Genomic DNA, 20,241 nt, shown 5'->3' with positions numbered 1-20,241 from the left:
ACAAAGTAAATCTTTAGTCTTTTCCTTGCAGAAATAGGTGTCCAAAATGGAAACTGAGGATGCTATGCAAAAACCTACCAGAAGGTTTGCAGGGAGGGCCAGTGAAATTCCTAAGGCTACATGGAGATTCTCACTTCCATGCAGACCTTAGGAGGCCCACAGGAAAGTGAGGGGGCCCTTGATTCTCACGCTTTCCCAAGGTAAGGCATAACTAAACGAAAAGATTATTTTGAGTAACAAATCAGCCATACTTAAGGCTAAGATGTAGTCACAGATATTTTTGGTAAAAGTCATGGACAGGTCATGGGCAATAAATAAAAATTCATGGCCCGTGACCCGTTCATGACTTTTACTAAAAATATCTCTGACTAAATATATCTCTGACTAAATCTCTACTTCTGGGGTCCTGCTGATCCGGGGGGACCCCAACTGAGGGGTGGGGAGGGCTGCTCCATGCTGGTTGACTGCCCCTGGCCACTGTTCCTGGGGAACCACTCTCCAGATGGCCTCTAGCTGCCCTGGAACCGCTGCTGCTCCGGCGGTTCCCAGGCACCCCCAGGACCACTGCTCGGGAGCTTCCCAGAGTCGGTCACACTGGCTGCTGTTCCAGCCGTCCCTGGAGCCATCTGCCCGGGGCCACCCGAGCAGCGGCTGGTGTGGCTGGCCCAGGGCAGTCCCAGGGACCAATGCTCAGATGCTCCCTGGGGCCTCCCCCAAGGACCGCTGCTTGGGTGGTCCCTGGAGCCAGTCGCACCAGCCGCTGCTCAGGTGGTCCCCAGAGCCAACTGCCCAGGGCTGCCCAAGCAGTGGCCGGTGCAGCTGGTTCTGGGTTGGCCCCCAGGATCACTGCTCGAGTGGTCGATGGGACCAGCTGCACTAGCCACTGCTCAGGCGGTTCCCAGAGCTAGTTGGCCCCGAGCCTTCTGAGCAGTGGTCAGTGCGGCTGGCCATGGGGACTGCCAGAGTCATGCCAACTGCTCGGGTGGCTCTAGAGGCAGCCACACCAGCCTCTGCGGAAGTCACAGAGGTTGCAGAAAGTCATGGAATCTGTAACTTCTGCTACCTCCGTTAAAGAATCGGAGCCTTAGCCATACTCAGTCTTCCACAGGCATATAAGTTTCAAACAGCAGCAGAACCACTGAGATTTCACTGCACATGAGAAAAAAGTCCACAGGAAGACTATGCAGGGGTAGTCTACACCCCAAATATTACAGCAATAATGACCTTCCATAAAAGGTTAGATTCTGAATCTGTTCTTCATCCATTGGATGTATTCATTTCCTCTGTAAGTTATGCATACACCATCAGAACTTTGACAGTGGTGTCCATCGAGATTGTGTGCAGACCCTGCTTAATTTCATGTGCCCCACCTCCAAACTTCTTATATTAGGGAGCTTAGCCACAGCTGTCACTCAGTTCCTTCCGACTACCATAGACCTTGAGCAAGAACTCAGTGGTGTTAAGTTACCCTGTTGCGTCCCATGTAGGGAATTTCTAGGTATGTCTTTTTCATTTTAACTAATTAGCTAGTTTGTCTAATTTTAATAGTGTTAAAAGATGGCAATAAATGTGCCCACAACTTGAGTCTTGTTAGGCCTTTTTTCTTTGAGCCTCTCCTGCTTAGGGTTAGGCCTTCCTTCTTGTTTCAAGGCATGTACTAAGTCCAGTATTAAACCATGTCCTTTCAGTGAGGTCACCATGTCTTGGTTGAAACGAGTGCAGTATTCACTCCAGAATTCAGCTGGGGCAGAGGCATGATCCTGAATGCTGCTCCATATGTTGGGTTTTTTCCAAATGCACATGTTGAATTCAAGAGCTACCTCAAACTGCAACTGTTGGAGGGAGCCACGAAGGCCTTTTTTCCCAGTACCAAGCATTTGAGGATCTTGGTGATTGAGGTCTTAATCCCAATGTGTCAAATCTGATGCCAGCAGTCAAGATGGCTCCAGGCTTGAAGAAAACTCTGATGTCTTAAACACTATAGAACTTTGGCCAGTACAGGAGCCACTAAAGGCAAGGGTCATTTCAGACAGCTTTTGAGAAGTTCTTCAAACTGGTGCCACTTTCTTAAATCTAGCATTTAAGCTTGGAAAGGGGCCAGTTTTATCATAGCAAACTGCATCAGTTTCTTTATGGAGTCTGTGACGGGTTCGATCACAGAAACCGCTTGGGACTGCCACCTGATGTGCTGACACTACCTCTGAGCCCGTTTTCTCTGCCAGTTTGGGCCTCCAGAACCCTGCCTTGTTGAGCCAGACATGCCAGTCTGCTCCAACACAGACCCAGGGTCTGAACCACGCGCCCCAGAGCTGCAGACTTAACTGAAAACAACTTCAGAAGTGCTCCTGTTTCCAGCACCCAGACACCCAGCTCCCAATGGGATCCAAACCCTAAATGAATCCTTTACACTCTGTATAAAGTTTATACAGGATAAACTCATGAATTGTCCGCCGTCTATAACACAGAGATGCACAGCTGTTTGCTCCCCCAAGTATTAATTACTTACTCTGGGTTAATTAATAAGCAAAAGTGATTTTATTAAGTATAAAAAGTAGGATTTAAGTGGTTTCAAGTAATAACAGACCGAATAAAGTAAGTTACCAAGCAAAATAAAACAAAACATTCAAGTCTAAGCCTAATACATTAAGAAACTGATTACAGATAAAATCTCACCCTCAGAGATGTTCCAATAAGCTTCTTTCACAGACTGGACTTCCTCCTAGACTGGGCCCAATCCTTTCCCCTGGTACAGTTCTTGTTAGCTCTAGCTCTGGTAGTAAATAGGGGATTTTTCATGGCTGGAACCCATTTTGTTCAGTTCCACCCCCTTATAGAGCTTTGGCACAAGGCAGAAATCTTTTGTCTTTCTGGGTCCCCATCCCTCCTCCTAAATGGAAAAGCACCAGGTTTAAGATAGATTCCAGTACCAGGTGACATGGTCACGTGTCCTGTGAGACCCCAGGCCTTCATTCTTCCTGGCCTGACTCACAGGAAGGCTTGCAAGTAAACAGCCATTGACAACCAATTGTCCTAGTTGATGGGAGCCATCAAGATTCCAAACCACCATTAATGGCCTACACTTTGCATAATTACAGTAGGACCTCAGGTTTCAGAGTAGCAGCTGTGTTTGTCTGTATCTTTAAAAAGAACAGGAGTACTTGTGGCACCTTAGAGACTAACAAATTTATTTGAGCATAAGCTTTCGTTGGCTACAGCCCACTTCATCGGATGCATGCAGTGGAAAATACAGTAGGATGATTTTATATACACAAAGAACATGAAACAATGGGTGTTACCATGCACAGTATAACGAGAGTGATCAGTTAAGGTGAGCTATTACCAGCAGGAGAGGAAAAAAAAAACCTTTTGTAGTGATAATCAAGATGGGCCATTTCCAGCAGTTGACAAGAATGTGTGAGGAACAGTAGGGGGGAAAAATAAACATGGGGAAATAGTTCTACTTTGTGTAATGACACATCCGCTCCCAGTCTTTATTCAAGCCTAATTTAATGGTGTCCAGTTTGCAAATTAATTCTAATTCATCAGTCTCTCGTTGGAGTCTGTTTTTTGAAGGTTTTTTTGTTGTAATATTGCGACTTTTAGGTCTGTAATCAAGTAATCATTACACAAAGTAAAACTACTTCCCCATGTTTGTTCCCCCCATCCCCGCACTGTTCCTCACATGTTCTTGTCAACTTCTGGAAATGGCTCATCTTGATTATCACTACAAAAGGTTTTTTTTCCTCTCCTGCTGGTAATAGCTCACCGTAACTGATCACTCTTGTTATAGTGTGCATAACAGGACCTCAGAGTTATATTTTCATATTTCTAGTTTCAGATGCAAGAGTGATACATTTATACAAATAAGATGGCCACACTCAGTAGATTATAAGCTTTGTAATGGTACCTTACAAAAGACCTTCTGCATGAAGCATATTCCAGTTATGTTATATTCACACTCGTTAACATATTTTCGTAAAATCACATGGAGTGCAATGTCACAGAATCTACATAGCAGGTGTTCCCTGGCATGATGATACCCCTTATAGCCAAGAGTCTCAAGACTCAGCACAATCTTGTGATCTGAATGGGGCCAAAATAGGTTGAGTGTCAGTAGCATACTCTTGAAAATGCCCCGAAAAGAGAAAAGGGAAGACCAGCAAGGGTTCCTTGCTAGCAACCACAGAAAAAGAGCTGGATGTAGAGGAGCTGCAAAAGTGCCTTGTGCTTTACCTATGTCTAAACTTGGGATCGCTGTCTTAATGCAGCTTTATTGATGAAATTGTGATTTCTGTGGCATTAAGAGTTTTGGGTTGGGATTTAAATTCCAGAAAAATAAATCAATCTTATCTTGGTGTGACTGCAGTTGGTCATTAAACACAGACTTTTTCATATGCTGCTGTCCATAATCCTGTTTGCATAGTCTGTAGTCTAGAGCACAGCAATCTGAAAGATTTGTATGAAGAACATACACATAGATAAGAATTCTAATTCCTACATTAACAGAAGTAAGTTTGAGTTGTTTTTCAAACTCATACGTTTGAGTCAAGAGAACTCTTCCTTCTGTGGAAGTTTCTTCACATATATACACCATAACATCACAAGCAGTGGTGTATTTGGGTTTGCTAGGCCTAATATTTGGGTAATTAAATATTATAGAGAACCATATACAATGAGCCTACTTATTAAGACATTTTGGGGCTGAATTATTTTGATATTTTTCCTTTTTAAGCGGAAGACTAATAGTGGTAAGTAGAACTGAGAAAATAATGGATATTTTTGCTTGAGGGACTGAACCACAAAATCCAGTGGGGAAGAAACGGGCGGGGGGGACCAACTTCAATTTGAATTGAAACAAATTTTTCCTGAAACTGAAAAATTTGGGTGGGGGGAATTAAATTTACCCAGATGTTTCAGGTCAGTCCAAAACACATTTTTTCATCATTTTGGTTCATTTAGGCAGTTTTCAAGTGGTGGTCATCTTTTTTTGGGGGGAGGGTGTAAAAATTGGCCAAGTTTGAGTTTGAAATGCTGTTTCTAAATGTTTTGACATAGTATAAATAAAAGGTGTTTTGTTTTTGTTTTTTTCTCAATTTTTGCCTTGGTCTGGGCTATTTGTCTAATGTTATCCATATTTGTGAGTAGTTTTCAAGTATCAAAACAGAATTTTTCAGCGAAAATTCTATGTCAAAATTTTTTTTGCCCAGCTCTAGTAACAAGGTGATTGTGAGTAGTATACAATCTTCTATAGTAGTATACCCTCCTATTGCAGAAGTCACAAAATGATGAAATAATTATTAGGATGAAAAAAGAGGAAACCGTACTGAAAACTGCAAATTAATCTTGTCCTCCCACTGCTGTTTGCAATATTAATTAAAGTGTATTGGCCAAAAACATAATTGGGGAGAAAAGATAACGAAAATAAATATTTCTGTTCTGCATCAGCGGTGCGGGGAACAGATGTTGTCACGCCTGAGAACATTCTTTTGATTCTACTAGCATCTCAGGAGGATGTTAAACAGCAACTATTAAAGCAGGTTAGAGTTGGTTGAGGAGCTTGCTGGACGTCTTGGAACACTGGGACGCTATAAAAGACTGGAAAAAAGCTACAGTTGTGCCAGTGTTTAAAAAGGATAAATGGGATGACCCTGACCTGGGTAATTATAGGCTTGTCAGTCTGACCTCAATTTCAGGCAGGATAATGGAGTGTCTGATACAGGACTCGATTAATAAAGAATTAGAGTAATATAACTAATGCCAGCCAAGCTGGGTTTATGGAATATAGTTTCACGGGATATAACTTGATACTTTTTTTATGGGATTACAAGTTTAGTTGATAAAGGTGATAATGGTGTTCTAATATACTTAGACTTCTGTAAGGCATTTGACTTGATACTGCATGACATTTTGATTTAAAAAAAAAATCCCAGAACAATATAAAATTAACATGGCACACATTAAATGGGTTAAAGCTGGTTAGCTGATAGGTCTCAAAATGTAATTTTAAATGGAGAATAGTCATTGAGCAAATGTGTTTTTAGTGAAGTCCTGCAGGAATTGGTTCTTAGCCCTAGACTATTTAACATTTTTATCATGATTTGGAAAAAAAACATCAAATCATCACTGGTAAAGTTTGCAGGTGACACAAAAATTGGGGGAATGTGCAAGAATGAAGAGTTCAGGTCACTGAGCGATCTGGATTGCTTGGTAAGATGGGTAGAAACAAACAGTATGCTCTAGGAATTATTTTGGGCAAGTTCTAAAAACATATGAATGGCCAGACCAATGGCTTGTCTAGCCCACTATCCTGTCTTCTGGCAGTGGCCAATGCAAGATGCTTGAAAGGGAATGAACAGCACAAGGGCAATCATCCAGTGATCCATCCCCAGTTGTCCAGTCCCGGCATTTGGCAGTCAAAGTCTTGGGGACACCCACAGCATGGGGTTCCATCCCTGGGCATCATGGCTAATAGCTATCCTCCATGAACTTTTCTAATTCTGTTTTGAATCCAGTTATAGTTTTGGCCTGCACAGCATCCCTTGGCAGCGAGTTCCACAGGTTAGCTGAGTGTTGTGCAAAGAAGTACTTCCTTTTGTTTGTTTTAAACCTGTTGCCTGTTAATTTCATTTGGTGACCTCTGGTTCTTGTGCTATGTGAAGGGTTAAATAACCCTTACTTTCTCCACACCATTCATAATTTTATAGACCTCTGTCACATTCTCCCTTATATTAGGGGGCTTATTCCTTCACCCACTTACTTCCCTGGTCCTTCTCGCATGAACAGAGAGCAACAATACCCGAAGTTCAAAGGTGCAAACAATTCGATGTTTATTGGGGTGAACTTCCAGCAAGCATGATTCCAGTTTCCTTCCTTAGTGTCCCCCTTCCCAGCTCTGACACCGCAGAGCCTTACACCTGTGTCCCTGTTCCCATTCCTGCCCTTAGCCAAACATGATTCCAATTTCCCCTCCCCCATTCTCTGTTCCCATTTCCCCCCCCCCACACACACACCCACCCACTCACTTCCTGATTCACTGCAGACTATATAGTAAAACTTGAGTTCTGCTTAGCTATACCTTAACCAATCATTTTCCTGAAATTTAACTAACCAGTCCTAACATATTGTAACATGATCATGTAACCAATTATATCCCAGCACCTGAATTAGTTTACACCCAGCAAAATTAATTATACAGCAGACAGAAACAATCACAGAACCAGACAGAGATTATACAGACAAACAATGGCAAAGTGGGAACTATAATGACAAAACAATACAGAAGTGAGGATTTCACATCCCAGCTATTGATAAGTGAGTTCTTGCCAGACAGGATGCTATCAAACTAAGTTTCCTTTTACATCTTCTAGGCACTTCCCTTTCTCTGGAAGTGACAGGCATTATCAGGACAGGAGTGTATTCCTAACAGCCCAATAGCACCTTATTTCAATGGGACTAGTTTGGAATGTGAGGATGTGACCCTACACTTCCCAGCTTATGGCTGCCTCTGTTGCTTAGCCAGAGATCTCAGCCTAAGAACAGGGCCTCAGACTGTCACAGTAAGAGAAGGACCTTACACCGGCAGACAGTGATTTTTATTCTTTCTTTTATACCTCTATAACTAGCTAAGTGATAAGAATACACCTAAATTCTTAGAGTATAGGCCTTTACAGACAGACCTGAATATCTATATCCTAAAACCTTAGTTGTCTCTTTTCTATGCTGAACAATCCCAATCTTTTTAATCTTTCCTCATATGGAAGCTGTTTTATATGCTGAATCATATTTGTTGCCCTTTGAACTTTTTCCATTTCTAATATATCTTTTTTGAGCTGGGGCAACCAGAACTGCATGCAGTATTCAAAGTGTGGGAATACCATGGATTAATATAGTGGCATTATGATATTTTCTGTTTTATTATGTATCCCTTTCCTAATGGATCCTAACATTGTTAGCTTTTTTAACTGCTGCACATTGAGTGGATGGTTTGAGAGAACTATTCATAATGGTTCTAAGATCTCTTTCTTGAGCGGTAATAGCTAATTTAGACCCCATCACTTTGTATGTGTAGTTGGGATTATGTTTTCCAATGTGCATTATTTTGCATTTATCAACATTGAATTTCATTTGCCATTTTGTTGCCCAGTTCACCCATTTTTGTGATTATCCCTTTGGATTCTGCTTTGGATTTAACTATCTCAAACAATTTTGTGCCATCGCCAAACTTTGCCACCTCACTGTTTACCCTTTTTCCAGACTATTTATTAATATATTGAACAGCTTTGGTCCCAAGACAGATCCCTGGGGTACATGGCTATTTACCTCACTCCATTCTGAAAACTGACCATTTATTCCTACCCTTTATTTCCTATCTTTTAACCAGTTACTGATCCAAAAGAAGACCTTCCCTCTTGTGCCATGATGGCTTACTTAGTTTAAGAGCCTTTGGTGAGGAATCTTGTCAAAGGCTTTCTGAGAGTCCAAGTACACTATATCCACTAGAAAAAAGAAAAGGAGTACTAGTGGCACCTTAGAGACTAACCAGTTTATTTGAGCATAAGCTTTCGTGAGCTACAGCTCACTTCATCGGATGCATTCAGTGGAAAATACAGTGAGGAGATTTATATACACACAACATGAAAAACTGGGTGTTATCATACACACTGTAAGGAGAGTGGTCACTTCAGATGAGCTATTACCAGCAGGAGAGCCGGGGGGTGGGGGTGGGAACCTTTTGTAGTGATAATCAAGGTGGGCCGTTTCCAGCGGTTAACAGGAACATCTGAGGAACAGTTGGGGGGGGGGGGGAATAAACATGGAGAAATAGTTTTACTTTGCGTTATGACACATCCACTCCCAGTCTCTATTCAAGCCTAAGTTAATTGTATCCAGTTTGCAAATTAATTCCAATTCAGCAGTCTCTCGTTGGAGTCTGTTTTTGAAGTCTTTTTGTTGTAATATTGCGACCTTTAGGTCTGTAATCGAGTGACCAGAGAGATTGAAGTGTTCTCCGACTGGTTTTTGAATGTTATAATTCCTGACATCTGATTTGTGTCCATTTATTCTTTTACGTAGAGACTGTCCAGTTTGACCAATGTACATGGCAGAGGGGCATTGCTGGCACATGATGGCATATATCACATTGGTAGATGTGCAGGTGAACGAGCCTCTGATAGTGTGGCTGATGTGATTAGGCCCTATGATGGTGTCCCCTGAATAGATATGTGGACACAGTTGGCAACAGGCTTTGTTGCAAGGATAGGTTCCTGGGTTAGTGGTTCTGTTGTGTGGTGTGTGGTTGCTGGTGAGTATTTGCTTCAGGTTGGGGGGCTGTCTGTAAGCAAGGACTGGCCTGTCTCCCAAGATCTGTGAGAGTGATGGGTTGTCCTTCAGGATAGGTTGTAGATCCTTGATGATGCGTTGGAGAGGTTTTAGTTGGGGGATGAAGGTGATGGCTAGTGGCGTTTTGTTGTTATCTTTGTTGGGCCTGTTCTGTAGTAGGTGACTTCTGGGTACTCTTCTGGTTCTGTCAATTCCGCACAGACACACCCCTGGAATCCCGACCTGGGGTATTCTGTCTGCTACCCAAGATCCATAAACCTGGAAATCCTGGACGCCCCATCATCTCAGTCATTGGCACCCTGACAGCAGGATTGTCTGGCTATGTAGACTCCCTCCTCAGGCCCTATGCTACCAGCACTCCCAGCTATCTTCGAGACACCACTGACTTCCTGAGGAAACTACAATCCATCGGTGATCTTTCTGAAAACACCATCCTAGCCACTATAGATGTAGAAGCCCTCTACACCAACACTCCACACAAAGATGGACTACAAGCTGTCAGGAACAGTATCCCCGATAATGTTACGGCAAACCTGATGGCTGAACTTTGTGACTTTGTCCTCACCCATAACTATTTCACATTTGGGGAGAATGTATACCTTCAAATCAGCGGCACTGCTATGGGTACCCGCATGGCCCCACAGTATGCCAACATTTTTATGGCTGACTTAGAACAATGCTTCCTCAGCTCTCATCCCCTAATGCCCCTACTCTACTTGCGCTACATTGATGACATCTTCATCATCTGGACCCATGGAAAAGAAGCCCTTGAGGAATTCCACCATGATTTCAACAATTTCCATCCCACCATCAACCTCAGCCTGGACCAGTCCACACTAGAGATCCACTTCCTGGACACTACGGTGCTAATAAGCGATGGTCACATAAACACCACCCGATACCGGAAACCTACTGACCGCTATTCCTACCTACATGCCTCCAGCTTTCACCCAGACCACACCACACGATCCATCGTCTATAGCCAAGCTCTACGATACAACCGCATTTGCTCCAACCCCTCAGACAGAGACAAACAACTACAAGATCTCTATCAAGCATTCTTACAACTACAGTACCCACCTGCTGAAGTGAAGAAACAAATTGACAGAGCCAGAAGAGTACCCAGATGTACCTAGTACAGGACAGGCCCAACAAAGATAATAACAGAACGCCACTAGCCATCACCTTCATCCCCCAACTAAAACCTCTCCAACGCATCAAGGCTCTACAACCCTGGTGGGGACAGACTATTGCTTAATAATAATACCACTTTCTTTTACAAATTTCCTTGCTAATTGCAGGAAAAACAGAAGAATTATCTCCAGGCTGTATTGATTTTGTTCTATAGTCAGGCTAGTGAATTATCTCACTCACTGGTCATTTATGAAATTCATGAGGTGGTGTACCTCAGTTTCCCCTCTTGTACAACAGACCATGTTTGCAATAGTTTCTCTGCTGTACCAAGCTTTAAGTTTATTCTCAGGTAATAGCTGAGACACAGCTTCAGATTTTAGCACTGCGCGCGCACGCACACGCACACACACCCCTTAAGGTTAACCTGTCCCCCTTATTTTCAGGCTTGACTTGTTTTTTCACCTCCCTTTCCTGGAGGGCCATAATCTGAGTCTTCTAGTAGCTTGTTTGCTGACTAGATGTATTCATTATTTGCAGCTCCTTTGTGCCCATCAGCTAGGTAACTTGCATTTACACAGAGGCTTACTAGCTTGCTTTTGGATCCAAAGCTGTTAGCAGCTCAGACACTGTCTTAAAAGGGAAACATTTTACTTTCACCAGAGTTCTGATTACTTTCCACTTTCATCTCCTGCTCCAAAACACACAGAGATCTGAAAAAGAAAGCACAACCTATTGTGGTCCCTTTTGGAGCCCTAATAGGATTTTAATTAAGTACCATGTTTTATTTGCATTTCTTTTACCCTTTCTCCAATATACACTGCACACATCCTGGGAAAATGCACATTCCTTCCATATAGTTTAACCTCCATAACATTATATTAGCCATATTAATTTTACACAAGGTGTAACTGGCTCCCCCATGCCCACAGAGTTTTCATGCACACCCACCAAAGCAACAATCTGATCCCCCAGAGCCACCCCAAGGCTCAGTGTTCCCATCATTCTTCCCCTTTTCCTTTTCTTTTACCACACAAAATTCTTTTGCCTAACATTTCTTGCACTGTGATTACTCTTTTTTACACAACTGTACCCCAATTACACTTCCATCTTGTACAACTAGACACAACCAGGGGCAGCCAAGTTAAGTTCCAATAGAAACCCCTTACATCCTTTATTGATTTTGATTACATTACCCAAAAGTCAAATAATTTTGATCAGATTCTCTCTCTGCCTGCTGCCTGCAGCAGTCCCTCATAGACCATTTCTGTGGGAAAAGGGCCCATTTTCCCTCAGAATAGCTGTAAAGGCTTCTGGGGACAGAAGCACAGTAGTGGTAGTAGCCACTCTACCTGACCCCTTTGGAAAATTTAATTACCAAGCTTCCATCCAATGTGACTGCACAGAGTTGCACATACAGTTACATTTATATAACTGGGTTTTATCATTAAACAAAAACTTCCTTCTTGACATCTCACATAAGTATCCAAAGTACCCTCCATTAAAACTTCAGAAAAACAAGAGTGTGGAAAGGCAGGTTGCACTTTGAAACTTTTTTTTCCCCCCCTTCTTTCTCTCCACTCCCCCAGGACAAGTCCCAGCTCCAGTGTCTAAAGGTAGTCTGTTAACTCTGCTTTTGACTTTAAACCCTGTTGTGCCAAATCACCTTTCACTACCCCTAACTAGTTTATAACCCTTCAGCAGCCCTTGCTGAAGCAGCACCAAACTTGAAAGATTACTGGCAGCTTCCCATAATGCTGCCCTTGCTTCAAACCTGTCACAAGCAGACTGAAGTGCCTCCTTTCCATGGAAGGCATTCAGTCCCCATGGGCAGAGACCTTCTTCCACTACCCATATACCAAGGAGGGTGGGCTCCTCAGCCACCCCCCGTCCCTCTGGGTCCCCTAACACTTCCTCCATTTCCTTTTTAATCTCATCCCAGGTTGACCCCTGCACCTGGTATGGGCCCTGGTTCTTCCTTATCCATTTATCCAAAAAATCCTTTACCCTGGCTTGTCAGAACCTGCAACTACCATCACGAGAGTTCGCGATACCCCCTCCAAGCAGCTGCGCGGACTGTTGGGGAGGGGGACTTACAGGCTGCCACTCACCTATCCAATGAGATGCATCCGAGTCACTGGCACCAAGATGTTAAGGGGCTTATTCCTTCACCCACTTACTTCCCTGGTCCTTCTTGCATGAACAGAGAGCAACAATACCTGAAGTCCAAAGGTGCAAACAATTCGATGTTTATTGGGGTGAACTTCCAGCAAGCATGATTCCAGTTTCCTTCCTTAGTGTCCCCCTTCCCAGCTCTGACACCGCAGAGCCTTACACCTGTGTCCCTGTTCCCATTCCTGCCCTTAGCCAAACATGATTCCAATTTCCCCTCCCCCATTCTCTGTTCCCATTTCCCCCACACACACACACCCACCCACCCACTCACTCACTTCCTGATTCACTGCAGACTATATAGTAAAACTTGAGTTCTGCTTAGCTATACCTTAACCAATCATTTTCCTGAAATTTAACTAACCAGTCCTAACATATTGTAACATGATCATGTAACCAATTATATCCCAGCACCTGAATTAGTTTACACCCAGCAAAATTAATTATACAGCAGACAGAAACAATCACAGAACCAGACAGAGATTATACAGACAAACAATGGCAAAGTGGGAATTATAATGACAAAACAATACAGAAGTGAGGATTTCACATCCCAGCTATTGATAAGTGAGTTCTTGCCAGACAGGATGCTATCAAACTAAGTTTCCTTTTACATCTTCTAGGCACTTCCCTTTCTCTGGAAGTGACAGGCATTATCAGGACAGGAGTGTATTCCTAACAGCCCAATAGCACCTTATTTCAATGGGACTAGTTTGGAATGTGAGGATGTGACCCTACACTTCCCAGCTTATGGCTGCCTCTGTTGCTTAGCCAGAGATCTCAGCCTAAGAACAGGGCCTCAGACTGTCACAGTAAGAGAAGGACCTTACACTGGCAGACAGTGATTTTGATTCTTTCTTTTATACCTCTAATTAGCCAAGTGATAAGAATACACCTAAATTCTTAGAGTATAGGCCTTTACAGACAGACCTGAATATCTATATCCTAACAGTGTCAAAGTTGCCCAGGTCAATTCAGTTACTGATACATGTCATACTTAATAGTTTGCACTTAAAAGAAGAGCTGGAAGAGAAAAAAGGAAAGTAGAAAGGGGGGAATAAACAAAGAAAAACCCAGAAGACTGATTTTTTTTCTCTCTCATAGTAGTTGCATAGAATGCCTATCTTGAAATTTCCTTCCTGTGGTTAAGGGGACATGCCTCATCTATCTTAGCTACATCTAGGATATCATTGGAAACCATATTGCTGTTACCTACCAAAATGAGTTTGCTCTTTGAAATATGATTAGTGCTTTGTAGACAGTTGGGATGCAATGACTTCAAGTCCTTTCTGTACTTCTCTAAAAGTGTCATGTGGGTAGACTTTAAAGGGTTCAATTGAGCAGCTAGATTTGTTCAGCACTAAGCAGAGGTTGAAAAAGAGGAGGAGTCAGGTTGTTCTTCCATGCAATTTCTACTGAATCAATCGTTTAGATAGTAATTTTGTTGTTTTTCAGCAAGAAGTGTGCTCCAGTAATTATAAACAATCAATCTGTTTTTGTTTGTTTGTTAGTTTCTAGTGCCAAACTGAAAAGGAAAAAGAACTGGTTTGGAACAGCCATTTATACAGAATTAGTTGCAGATGGAGAAATCAAGAAAACAGCAAAATCAAATAGTTCTTCAAATCCAAAATGGGATGAACAGTTGACTGTGTAAGTAGAAAAGCTTTTTCTAACTTCGTAAAATATAATTTATTAATCAAGCATTAGAGACAAATATTTACCAAACTCTGCCGTTGGCTGCATACACACAACTTCCTTTAACTTCATTGAAAGTTGCATGTATCTAATGGCAATATTTGTCCTAAAATAACTATTGTTGCTCAGTGTGCATATGAGGTGTCTTGGCAAGTTTATTTCTAAACAGGAGTGGGATATCTTTATATACGCTTGATGCACGACTATATCTCTTGCACTGTGGACTCTGTTCAGCTCAGTCCATGCTGTGTAGGAATGCTTACAGGATGTTGCCAGCTGGATGCATCAGTAATCTTGTTCTCACCCATAGGAAAACAGAAATCCTGTTGCTGGATAGAGATTGTTTTGAGGAGGGTCATTCTTTCTTTGTGTTATCCTTCAAGAGGTACAGTCAGAGCTACTTCATCAAATTGAGAATCTTGATATTGCTTTTGACCACAAACATTTCATGGAAAGCCAATGATGTGGTATCTGCCATGTTCTAGGGTGCAGTTAATATCAATGAGAAGTAGAGTCATCACTTGTATTTCAACCCTGAATGCCCCAAAACGCTTCTGCTACTTGTGGCTCCCTGTCTGGGACATACATACAGACAACATCCACTTCATGTTCTGTATGCTGTACAGCTCTGATTCAACCAATTTGAATCCAACAGCCAGCCAGCAGTTTTTATAGACACACTTCTGTCTTTATTAGACATGGTTAATGTTAGCAGGTGATCCCAACACAGCTCCAGTCCTGAACTTCCACAAACCTGTGTGCTCTGATATGTCCAGCCCTCTCCTGCAATATTCAGAGGAATAAGAAGACCAAACACACCAGTTTACCACATTAACTGGAGTTGACATTCACTTTAGTACAACACAGCACTGTTAGTTTAATTGTAAAACAAGTTGATTAGCAAAAGAAGGTACGATTTTAAGTGAGTTCAAGTACAAGTGATAAAGTTTTATAGACGGTTACAAACAAATAAAAGTGAGAACACACATGAAAAGTCTAAAACTTCATCTAGTAAGTTTTGGTTCAAGACTTTGTTCAAGATGGCCTTTCTCTCCCAGTCTTCCAGCAAGGTAGTGACCGACCTTCTCCTTAGTCAGAGGTCCAAAGGTGCTGGTGTCTTTGTAGGTAAAAGAGATAATTTGGGGGTCTATGACCCTTTGTTTTATAGTCCAGTGAATCTTGGAAGTGAATTCTTCTGAAGAATACCCCTCAAAGTAAAGGCTGTGAGGAAGGTGATATGGAGTCTGGTGGAGAAGGAAGCACTGTGCTCTTTCATCCCCCACTTGTGTTTGCTGAAATGAAAATTGTTCTATTTCTTGCCATCTCTTCTCTCTGCTGTCTTGATGAGTCAGTTTACTACTTATATGTAAAATGGGGTAAACGCACGCCCCTTTGTTTAGGGTAGTCCTGTCTGATAATTTTTTCCCTGGAAGGGCTGTCTGGTTTTGAACCTGTGCTAATAACATTATAGAGGGGGAATTCATGACTTTATATGTAAAGTTGCAACGTACTTTTTATCATGATGATATTGACCAGGGAGGAGTTAGTTTTCAAATGATACCTTACAAGGCATATTTTGTACGAAGATTATTAGAATAATTTGCAAGGTGTGAATCCAAGGGTGTTTTGGGTCACAATATCAAGGTGCTTTAATTTCACAATTTGTGTTAAGAGCAGCTTCGCTCATATGGCCTTGTGTAAACATCATAGACCATTGTGATGACAAGGTTACACTGTTGTAATTTTCTTTTAGCCGGGTTTTTAGTAGATCATCTGTGTTACTTACAGTTTGTTCTGAATGAAGCAGCATATTTGCCCATTGGTTTGAGTAACCATGATCTATGTTGTCTGCCTATAATATAGTCATCAATTAAAGAATTACTTTACATTACTTATTTACATTACTTTAAAGAAAATCAATAGAGATAGTTTAAGGTTTCGAACAACGTTGGCCCATGCTGTAGTTGAGATCTTGTTTTGAAGGATACCTATTCTCGGGCTCCCACATTGTCTTTAATTGGCAGGCAATTATGCCTTTGTAGCAGTAGCCCCTAAAGTGCAAAGTTTGCTTCCCAACTCTTAAAAAAACCGAAAACTTTTCCCCAAAAAGTATTTGTAATATAACCACTGTTTTGTTCCATTTTGGTTACCTTGCCTCTTTCCTCCAGTGGTGTATTTTAGTCTCATCACTTGGGGTGGGTTTTTTTTATTTAATTTTAAGAGCATTTTTAATATTTTTTTTAATATTGTATATTCTATGTGTGTGCAATTCTTAATATGTTTGAGGGCATATGAGCAGTTAGTTTTAGTATTCTTGATCAGTGGTGGCTATTCAGCGGTCTCTCTAATGATACAAGCTGAAAATCAAATCAATATTTGTCAATAGGAGAAAATAGGAAGGACGTTTGTATTTAAAATTATGTATGGGGGAAAACTATCTCAATAATTGAAATCTGAGTTTAATGTAAGTAGTTATGTTCCCAAGTATTTTCACACTAGTGTAATAACATACCTTAGTCCTGATCTGTGCCTGAAAGATGTTACGTTGATTTTTCTGTTTCACAGTGCTTTTGTGATATAGTTTAAAAAAGAAAACAAAACTTTTCACTACCAAAAATTACAGTGGTTATGGGGAAACTGATTAAATAGATAATACGTGTATAATAATGAAAGATGAGTACCTACACCTTAATTTTTTTTAAAAAAAATATTTTATATACAGGAATGTGACTCCACAGACTACGTTGGAATTTCGAGTGTGGAGCCATCACACTTTAAAAGCTGATGCTTTACTAGGAAGAGCCACTGTAGACTTGAGACAAGCTTTGGAAATGCACAATAGAAAATGTAAGTTTTCATGGATGGCCTATTGATTAAGGAAAAAAACATTGATTATTTCAGTTATATTAATTTTGGTAGTTTTGATGTAATGACAAAAAATTGTCATGTAATTTAAAACAGACCTTCAGGGCCTGTCTCTTTGAGTTATAGAGAGAGATTTAAATTTATAGTGAGAGAGAAATGATTTCGAATAATAGTATATGATATGGATATAAACTGGTCATTGGGAAGTTTAGACTTGAAATTAGACAAAGGTTTCTAACCATCAGAGGAGTGAAGTTTTGGAATAGCCTTCCAAGGGAAGCAGTGGGGGCAAAAGACCTATCTGGCTTTGATTAAACTCGATAAGTTTATGGAGGAGATGGTATGATGGGATAACATGGTTTTGGCAATTAATTGATCTTTAAATATTCATGGTAAATAGGCCCAATGGCCTGTGATGGGATGTTAGATGGGGTGGGATCTGAGTTAGTACAGAGAATTCTTTCCTGGGTATCTGGCTGGTGAATCTTGCCCATATGCTCAGGGTTTAGCTGATTGCCATATTTGGGGTCGGGAAGGAGTTTTCCTCCAGGGCAGATTGGAAGAGGCCCTGGAGGTTTTTTTGCCTTCCTCTGTAGGATGGGGCACGGGTCACTTGCTGGAGGATTGTCTGCTCCTTGAAGTCTTGAAACCACGATTTGAGGACTTCAGTAACACAGACCTAGGTGAGAGGTTTATTGCAGGAGTGGGTGGGTGAGATTCTGTGGCCTGCGTTGTGCAGGAGGTCAGACTAGGTGATCGTAGTGGTCCCTTCTGACCTTAATATCTATGAACTACTGAAAAAAGTGAGAGGAAACTATTAAATAAAGATATGAGGATATATATTTTCTCTGATTAGTTACAGAATTTCCATTGTGTAGCAGGATCTATTGCAACCCCCCCAAATGGCCAAACATTTCATGCAACCCCCCAAATGAAAAAATGTTTAGCCATGTACAAGGCTCTCTAGTCTTCCCTGGATTAATAACTTAACAGGCCAACTTTCACACCACTGTGATAGATAGTATTAGACTCCAATGTCGAACAAAATTATTGACCCTTCAGGATGGATTGATTATAAATCACTGATTTTAAGCATGATTTAAATCTGCATGCTGGAAATCTTGATTTAAATAATTGATTTTAATCACGTTTTGCATTTGTACTGCTTATTTATTTTCCTGAAGGATGATTGATTCTCATTTATTGGTAACCATTAAAACATGTAGATTTGCAACTAAATATAGACTTCACACTAAATTCAGTCTCTTTCTTTGCTAATGAGGAGGATGCGCTATAGTTATACACATTTATGTAAGCAGTTATATAGCTTATCTTACGTTTATTCAAATTCTTAATTTTTACATTATTTCATTATGTTAGAAAACAGTGAGTGAATGTTTTTATTTGTGACTTGTGTGAAGCTGTATTTGGATGGAAATTCAAATTAAATTAAAAAAACAAAACCATCTTAAATTTTTTTAGTAAATAAAATGAGTTTAAAAGTGATGAATACATAAGAAAGTTTAACAAAAGTTTATCAAAACATGTTTTGCATTAAAACTAACTGATTTATTCAACAAAAAAAGTATCTGTAGTTAGTCAATTGAACTGATTATATTGGGTCACTGTGTCCTTTAGGATTTTAAAATTTGTAAGTCTCATCCTCTCACACCTGGTTTTTATTCATTGGATGAGGAAAATAAGTTTTCCTGGTTTTTCAACTCCCTGCTGGCTTCTTAGCATCGAATTAATTAGTCATTAAGCTTAACTAGTTGAATAAAGTGTAATGAAGAAATTATTCTCTCTGCACCAGCAGTAGAGGCTACTGGTGTCAAAAGCTGGTTTAGTACTTCAACAAATTCTGGTTCCAGGTGCTTAGCCAGTGACTTCCACCAGTTCAGTGGTGTGACTTTCTTTAAAACTTATGGTAAACATATACTAAATATCTTTGTATTTAGTTTAAATGATTTTAATAGATCATAATAACATAGTACATTAGTGATTATCACCTACATTTTCTCTTGCATAAGGCAACCTCCCTGATGCCTATTGCCCCTGCCAGAAGAGTTAATGAGCTACAAGATTTTTATGTCGTCTTCTCCTTTTTTAATTTTTTCATTAGAACATGAAAGTGGTGATTCATACGTTTAAATTTCACCCCCAAATGGCATTGAAATCCCAGCTAAACCAATAGCTCAATCTCATTTTTCCCAATCTATAGATGTCATACAAAACCTCAGAATTTATAATGAGGGAAAACTGAGAATGTAAAAAAGGTTTCTTTACATCTTTCTTACTTATTACAAGACATCCAAAGGGGAACCCACCTCTAAGTGGAATGTCTTCATTCGTATTATGAAGGTGCCAGACGTGGCTCCATAGTTAGACATGTTTTCCGTTTTGCACTTCGAGCAGAGATTCAACCTTGTTTATGTGTTAAATATACAGAATATCCTCTCCAAAACTTAGTGCTTCCACTTTGAGCTCAGAAAATTCAAGTGTATTCAGAATTGAGTTGTAATTAATTTAAAAATGGGCTCTTTAAGTAATTTAGCATGTTAGATTTTTTTTGTCCCAAATCTTAGTAACATAATAGCACAATCTTTAAACTTTCCATATAGAGAAAATAAAATTTAAAAAAAGGCTGATAATACATATCTTAAAACAATTAGAAATATCTTATGGGAGCATTTGCTTTGGGTTTCTTGTTTAGTGTTTGTGTATGACATTTTTGTAATAAAAAAAGGGAAATTCTAAGACAAAAGGACAACAGCAAGATTTGAAATGTAGTTAAGGCACACAAACAACATTAACGCTGCCCTGTAAGAGGGGAACTAATGAAAACTATTTTTAAAGATGCAGCTGATCTGAGGCCACAAACACTAAAATCCCTACAACTTAAGTGTTGTTATTGCATGACTTTGCTACAGATGACTGTTAAAATTCTTTATTTTCATCCTTAATGAGTTTGGATTTTTTTTAAGGATAACTTAAGTGTAAGTCCAAATTTTCTGGATTGGTAATGCTTGGTTTTTCTTT

The 20,241-nt window shown here is 40.5% G+C and overlaps 1 protein-coding gene across 4 annotated transcripts in view; it reads left to right on the top strand.

Annotated features, from left to right (window-relative positions):
• WWP1 (WW domain containing E3 ubiquitin protein ligase 1) overlaps positions 1-20,241 on the top strand; it is a 168,564-nt gene that overhangs the window by 53,331 nt on the left and 94,992 nt on the right. For 3 of the 4 annotated variants that reach the window (XM_074944149.1, XM_074944150.1, XM_074944148.1), the window contains exons 3-4: positions 14,154-14,292; positions 17,060-17,184. In XM_074944149.1, the coding sequence (XP_074800250.1) occupies positions 14,154-14,292; positions 17,060-17,184 (264 nt within the window). The remainder of the gene's footprint in view (positions 1-14,153; positions 14,293-17,059; positions 17,185-20,241) is intronic. The other variant, XM_074944151.1, reaches the window with a different exon arrangement.

The sequence above is a fragment of the Natator depressus genome, chromosome 2 (genome assembly GCF_965152275.1).
Source record: "Natator depressus isolate rNatDep1 chromosome 2, rNatDep2.hap1, whole genome shotgun sequence".
In the NCBI taxonomy this organism is placed as follows: Eukaryota; Metazoa; Chordata; order Testudines; family Cheloniidae; genus Natator; species Natator depressus.
This window is presented reverse-complemented; position numbering and strand designations above follow the sequence as displayed.